The sequence below is a fragment of the Penaeus chinensis genome, chromosome 29 (genome assembly GCF_019202785.1).
Source record: "Penaeus chinensis breed Huanghai No. 1 chromosome 29, ASM1920278v2, whole genome shotgun sequence".
Classification (NCBI taxonomy): Eukaryota; Metazoa; Arthropoda; class Malacostraca; order Decapoda; family Penaeidae; genus Penaeus; species Penaeus chinensis.
The window spans coordinates 17,239,101-17,246,600 of record NC_061847.1 but is presented as its reverse complement, the minus strand read 5'-3'; the positions used below and the strand labels follow the sequence as shown (position 1 = coordinate 17,246,600).

Here is a 7,500-nt window from a genome sequence, read left to right as displayed (position 1 = left end):
ATAGAGGTTGAAGATAAGCCCCGTGTATCCAAGCCGAAAATCTTTTCCCGTTTGAAAGACGATCCTAGTGATACAAAGCAGACAAAACTGCTCTGGCCTTGACGTTAAATACCCACAAGACTTCAAAATGACTACATTCCGGGCAATTAATTTTATCTCTTGCCAGATAATTTTCGAAAAAGTATCAAAGAGATGTGTAATTGACATCAAAGAAATCAACCCTAGCCAGTAACAATAACAATTCTAATAAAAAACCCTTATCCTAATTTCCCACCAGGGTAGAAAATAGTTAAACAAACAAACAGCAACAACAAAAACATGTAAAACAAGTGGCAACATTTAAAAAAGGTCTTGGAAAAAAAGAGGAATGAATCTCACATAAATCTCACTATCACGATGGGCATGTTGACTCCCTCGAGATGAAGGAAGTCATCTCTCGTCCTCTCACGCGACACTCCGTCTGCGGCGACACAGAAATCTCCCATCGCCCTGTCTCTGCCACACAAGCACAGGAGGAACAACAAACGACTACCGTTTTTCTTCAGAGGCACAGTTCAAAAACAAGCCTATTTCTGGGTGGCTGACCGTATCTGCAGCGTGTTTCCTCACTGATATGCTATCGAGTGTTATCATTTACTCTCTCTAAAAAAGTAAGCTTGAATTCCATCGACGAAAGATATTATACCCTAAATCATATACGTAAACAGGTAAAACAAGAAAAAAAATAAAACATGAAACATTAACAACAATTAAAACAAAGAAACACTCGTCCCTCCCAATTTTAGATTTGTCTTTGCCTATTAATAATAGTCTATAGAGCATACACCGATGAATACATGGAACATAAAAAAAATAAAAAAAATTGGAAAAGAGAAAGAGAAAAAAAAAAAAAAAAAAAAACATTACATTACCGTAAACATAAAAAAATCCATCTAGAACGCCAAGTTAGTTTCTTTTCCTACTCCTTAAAAAATAGAAATTAGGGAACCCAAGCGACAGCCATTAAAATCACACATTTGCCTCCGCATTCAGTCAACCAAACATTAAAAGATAAAAAAACGATCAACTTAACCGAAAGAGGTTTCGTTAAAAGCGAAAGAGAAAAACGGCCGCAGCAGCCACGGGAAGACAAACAAGTATGATCTTTCCCAGACAAGGAGACACTGCTCCTCCGCGCGCGAGGAGGCGCTAAATGCAGTTATCACATTCACTCTCTCTGCCTGCAACCGACGCACAAACATGGCGTTCTACTCCGTCTCGCGGGACAGGATGACTCGCCAGTACTGTGCGGCTCGTCGACGGCGAGACATAAACAATGAACGGCCTCTAAAACAGACCTTGGTCATCTCAACTTGGCCAAATGTACTTCGCTGCAGCCGGCGATATCAAATTCGCGACGAGGGCATGTGAAAAGGGGAAGGAAGGGAATGAGGGAGGAGGCGTGGGAGGGAGGGAGGCGCTAGAGTCTGGTTTGGTTTATAAAAAGGAACTATTATCATTAACAAGGTGTAAACGCTGAAGGACAAGTGACAGAAACAGCAGACTCACTCTCTTCCTCACTCCCCTCCCCTCCATCGGTTGGCGTCCCTCCCTTCCCTTCCCTTACCTCCCTCCCGCCCTCCCTCCCATAGTCCCACCCTTCCCTTTCTTTTTGCGTTTCCACCCTTTCTTCCTCTCGCTTCCGGCCTCTCTTCCTAGCCCTCGCCTACCTTTTTTATTCCTTTCTCCTATTTAACTTTTCTTCTCCCGCTTCTTACTTTCTTTTGACTCTTTCTCTTTCTGTTTCCTTCGATCGACGCTTCATCCGAGGCAATCAAGTTCCTTATGTTAAAGCCGCCATAGCAAAGGACTGAAAACTATAACCAAATCAAATTGCGGGATTTTCCATCTCCCCGCCCTCACTAGTGAAAAAAAAAAAAAAAAAAAAAAGAATGGAAAGAGACAAAAAATAGTGAACACAGGAAAACGACAAAAAATAGCGATCTCGAGGAAAAACGGATTTCCCTAATGAACAAGGACGTGCCGAGTGCTACTTTTTCCAAAATTACTTAAACGTTTTTTTCACCTGATTCCTTCCTCTGCCCGTCCCTCCCTTCCCTCTTCTCACCTACCTCTTAACAAAACAGCTTCCCTCCCTCCCTCCCTCCCTCCCTCTTTTTCATCACCATCTTTTATATTCTTCCTACTTCTTTTGTTTGCATTCTCATTTTTTCTACTGCTCTTCCCCCTTAGCCATCCTAGTGGCGTCCAATTCTCCCGAGCGAGATGAGCGTAATCTAAAGCAGGTTTGCGCTTGTCTGTGACGTCGGCCAGATGCTGCCTGCCGCACACCCACGCTTCTTTGTTTATCTTTGTCACATTGAGGACTTTTTCGAATTTGAATGTAACTACTAACTCTGGATTGTAATTTTCTTTGGGATGACGCGTATTGACACAGGTGTTAGCAGAGTCAATCATGAGTAATATCCATTATCACTGCCATTAGTTCATCATTATCAGCATCGTAATCGCCTGTTGCATGGGCGCTGGAAGAGACCGCCCCGGCGAGCCTGGTCTGACGCAAGCTTCCCATCGTCACAACGTCGGACGTCAGAGCCCTTGCGTCACCCTCCCGACCGCCGGGCTGGACGTCGGCGAGAGAGCCGGACGGACACATGGGCGGGTGGTCGCGAGGGCGGCTGGGGAGAGCGGGAGGGCGGCTGGGGAGAGCGGGAGGGACGGGCGTGGTCTGCCACACTCCGGAAGTTGGGTTGGGGTGAAGCGTCTCCTATCGGTAATTACCTTATCAATTTCATCTTTAATTATCTGTATGAATCGTAAATTTCACGGTAATATAGATTGCTCTCTTTATGAGTGTTATATCTGTATCACTTAACGAGTTCGCAAGATGGAGATGCTGATAGCACACAATCAGCGGAAAAAAAAAAGAAAAAAAAAAGACAAAGTAGGGAGACAGAGGGACGAAAGGAAGGGAAGATGGGAGATGATGTAGATGGATGGGCAGATGATGGGGTAAGAAATTCTTCCGCGAGTGCGACGAACGCAAAGGAGAGGATAGGGGGGAGGGGAGGTGGGGAGGGTGAAGGATATTTCCTAGAAAGCAGTGTTGACACATGGGTGGGGGGGGGGGGTGATGACGAGCCAAAAGATTCTTGAATAAACAGAGACTTAAGAGGATGGCGGAGAAAAGCAGCGGTAGGGAGTGAGAGGCTGAGAGGGAGATAGATGGAGGGAGGAGGGAGGGGACCGGATCGGAGATTAGGGATTGGGGGATTGAGGGATTGAGGCAGGGAGGGTGGGAGAAAGAGAATGAGATTGTTTAAAAAGAAGAGAGGGGAAATATGATTAGGCTGAAAAAAAAAATCGGTAAAGTAATTAACGAAAAGAGGCATGTTTTAAGCCTAGTTTCGAACCACATGACCGAGAAAAAGATCTTCCCACTCCCCTTCACACTCTGGCATTATCAGGACGCGCCACATACAAGAAGAATAGAAAGAATAGAAAAAGAGCTAGATACCAAACGAGACAGAAAAAATATATCACTGGCACAAAAAATATCTTCGAACACGAGCAGACAGCAAAAAGTGGTGCAACTCGAGCGAAGGACGGAGCTGGAGGGGCGCACAGGGCTGCGAGAAGAGGCCTGTGCGGACGGCGACGAGGGCGAGGCGTCCCAAGGAACGCTCTAAATCAAAATAATAGCGCAACGAGAACGCAAGAGTCACCAAATTCTGGCCATCCTTCTGATACCACGGCGGGATTATCAGGAGGTGACGAATAAATAATCACAACAGGACAAAACAATGGTTGGGAAAAGGAAGAAAAAAGAAGGGGAAAAGGAAAAGATTACCGATTCCTTGACACGTTCACGCGATCGAAAAAAACCGTCGCGTTATCTTGTGTGAGTTAAAATACGAGACAGTTTCAATATCTCTGCATTCTTCGCGATAAGAAAGCGACTCACACTACGCATACTTATGAGAAATCGCACATTAATGCTACACGTATTGTCAAGAAGATGCATCACACAACACGACTTGCGCCACCCCACAGAAAACATCCAATGCTAACGCAAACAAGTTACGAAAGAAAAAGCGGTAAGGAATCCACCTCCTCGCCATTTGAGGGCAACCACATGCAGAATGACATAGAACGATTCCCTGCATACATAGTCTAGTCAGTCTAGAATGAGCCAAGCAGAGAGAATTGAGGATAAAGAATAAACGTCACAAAAAATATTATTAATTTTTATCGAGCTTCCTCCTCTTCCGTATCAGCCGGGCCCCAGCCTGTCCGCGTCACTTGCTTAACACGTGAATCTATGCCTTCCTCAGGATCGACCACAGGAAAACTCCAACGACGAAGTCTATTCAAACAATGCCAATTTTAAAAACAAAAACGGACAAACAAAGTTGGCCAAGAAAACAGAAAAAAATTAACAAAAGTTTTACAGGAGCAATTGAATAAGAATAGCAAGCATTCAGAATCTGACCTCACTTTCTTCACCATCCCTTAGGGCCTTCGCTCTCCTCATCATTCTTGAAGGTCTCTCGCCCTCTTCACTATCCCCAACCCTTTACTCTCCTTGCCTTCGTCTCTTATGACCTTTCATCTCTTGATCATCCCTCCAGACACCTCATTTCTCCTACATCTCTTTAGGCCCTCATATCTTTCATTATCCTTTCAGACTACTCAACTCTCCTCACCATCCGTTCTCTTCACCATTACAAAACTTTCCCTAACGACACAACGCTGCAGAGACAGTGCCCGCCATCGTCACCCTGAAAACACAATTATCTCATTTACAAAAACGCGAATGTCGCAGTGGCCATGAGTAGCTTTCGGATGGCGAATTGTAGAGAAAGAAAAAAAGGACTGATAAAGAGAGAAAAGTAAGCAGTAAGAAAATAAGATGGAAAAGGAGAGTGGGAGTGGGAGGGGGGTATGAATGGGAGTGAGCTGGAGATAGATAGATAGATAGAGAGAAAGAGAGAGTGGGGGAGAGGGAGGGAAGGGGTCAGGAGGGAAGGAGAGGGAGTGGGGGAGGGGGAGGGGGAAGGGGGAAGGGGAAGGGGAAGGGGAAGGGGAAGGGGAAGGGGAAGGAGAGGGAGAGGGGGAAGGGGAGGGGGAAGGAGAGGGAGAGGGAGAGGGAGAGGGAGAGAGAGAAAGAAAGAGAGAGAGAGAGAGAGAGAGAGAGAGAGAGAGAGAGAGAGAGAGAGAGAGAGAGAGAGAGAGAGAGAGAGAGAGAGAGAGAGAAGGAGAGAGAGAGAGAGATGGGGGGCAAGGAACGGGGGAGAGGGGGGGAATAGAGGTAGGTTTGAGGCTCCAAAGAAACAAGCAAAAAGACGGATAATAATTACAATTACAGATAAAAAGTACATCAAGGACTCAATATTTTTTTTTACATCCCCGCCCTCTCCGCAAGGCTTTTGGGCCAAGGCGAAAAAGAAACATCACCCCCCCCACCCCGTCTTTCGGCTGCTTCCTGATTGTCTCTTCGTTTCGCAAATTTCTAACGTTTTGTATTATTTGTGAGGTCCATCGTGTCGGTTGCGAATCAACGTGTACTACGAGGTGTCTTCTCCATTTGCGTTTCTCTAAGTCACACAAATGCACAAATAAAGGAAAGAGCCGAGGCATGCCCTGAGATCTTCGAAACGCGAAAGGTCGTTGTTCGTTCTCTGGTGATTCGTCGCACTTGAAAAGCAATTTGGGATTAGTAGCAGCGGCAGCTGACACGAAAAGGGACATCAACGGCGGTTTCACGTCTGCTATCATTAGGGCCATCTGATCGCCATACTTATTCTTACCGTCCTTACAGTTCCTTCGTCATGCCAGCGTTAGCTTAGCCACAGTAGTGACAATGGCACCGCTAAAATAAATAAATTAATTAATGCCAGTGTATGGATCTGGACCTAAACAGTGTGAGGGGATGTCTAAAGCTTCATCACTATCATCTGAAGAGGTCTAAGCACCAGAGGCGCTAATGTGTCGTTTCCGCAACGAATACTCTATTTTTCTTGTCAAGGCAATTATATAATGATAACAATCAAAATGCATGTCATGTGGTGTGAAAATAGTGTGAGAAAGTGTCAGAATACCATTGCAGTGTGTGAGGGACGTGAGAGTGTGAGAGAGGGAGAGATAGGACAGCCCGAGACCCGAGTCCGCGATGGGAGAGGTTAGATGGGCGGAGGGAGCGTCACAAGTCTGGCAAACTGTGCTGTAAGACTATGCAGTGATAAGAGTGTTTGTTTACCTGGTCATGTTGTGACCTGGGCGGCTTGCCGAGTACCAGGAGATCCCTGAGAAGCGAGGGTGAAGGTTTGCTATCTGGGATCTCTCCTGAAGGGGTCACGGAGCGGAAAGCGCTGCCCTCGGAGGGGACGAGGCAGCTGGCGTCGCTGTCCGAGAACTGCTGCGAGTCGTGGATGCTTCCCAGCGGAGTGGGCGGTGCCTCGAGGCTGCGGCACCCGTCCTCAGGGGTGAGGGGCGGCACCTGGTGACCGGGGGTCAGACACTCGGGCGCCCCCGACACGCAGGGGGAAGAGACTGGCGGGTACCGCACTAGAGTGGAGATGGAGGGCAGGGGCGTGCCCACGTGGGACGCAGGGGACAGCGCCGCGAGCGGAGAGGAAAGAGATCCCTGTGGCGGGCTGACCGCGTGGCTCGGCGAGGGCGGTGTTAACTGCGAGGGCGCGTGAAGGCCCAGGTGCGGCGCGGGAGAAGCGGCGACAGCCTGTGGGTTGGCGTCGGAGCGGGGCGCCGTGAGTTCGCCGGTCTCGGAGTCTCGGACGTGAGACTTGTAGCCTAGAAAATCCTTGAGGAATCCCCAATCGTCGTTGACCTCGTCAGTGAGGCTCAGCATGCCCCTGAAGTGCGCCGTCACCACATCCAGCTCTCCCTCGCGGCTCCAGCCAGAAGGCCCTCCACCTTCTCCCAGGGCGGCTGCGCCCCCCACTCCTCCTCCTCCACCCGCGCCAGCACCGCCCTCGAGCCCCTGCTCCCCTCCAGCGCCGTTGTCCGGGGTCTCTCCGCTGGCATCCACCAGCTGATGATGATGGTGGTCCTCCACGCAGCGCTCCACCGTTCCGCCCTTGGTACTCCCCGCGACAACTCGGCGACCGCTGATGTGGACCGCAAGAACGCGCCGCTGCTCCTCGAGGCTCCACTTGGCCCGCACGAATCCGCCGCACACCACTGTCCACTGCACTCGCCACACTCACATGCAACGCTTCACTGGCACCACAGCATGGCATTAAAAGAACACAAATCGCTCACGTTCACCTCTTGTCCTGCATCAACGAACGATAAAAATAAAGATCATGAACAAGGTAAATCAGTTTCCTCTACAGTATAACAACGAACAACCGGATCACTTCGACCACAAGGACGATCTGTTCACAGTCGCGAGCAGCCCTATTCCTTCGCTCGACGGGTCCGGGGAGCAGAAACACGCCCTTGAGTACCCGGCCTCCGAGCCGCACACACGCGTCCGCG

The 7,500-nt window shown here is 48.6% G+C and overlaps 1 protein-coding gene across 6 annotated transcripts in view; it reads right to left on the bottom strand.

Annotated features, from left to right (window-relative positions):
- The window catches only part of LOC125040884 (segmentation protein cap'n'collar-like), a 106,098-nt gene extending 99,205 nt beyond the window's left edge, over positions 1 to 6,893 (bottom strand). For 3 of the 6 annotated variants that reach the window (XM_047635658.1, XM_047635660.1, XM_047635659.1), the window contains exon 1: positions 6,260 to 6,883. In XM_047635658.1, the coding sequence (XP_047491614.1) occupies positions 6,260 to 6,868 (609 nt within the window). In that variant the 5' untranslated portion in view covers positions 6,869 to 6,883. Of the gene's footprint in view, positions 1 to 6,259 lie in introns of all 6 variants that reach the window. The other 3 variants (XM_047635656.1, XM_047635655.1, XM_047635661.1) reach the window with 3 other exon arrangements.
- Positions 6,894 to 7,500: the final 607 nt, after the last annotated feature.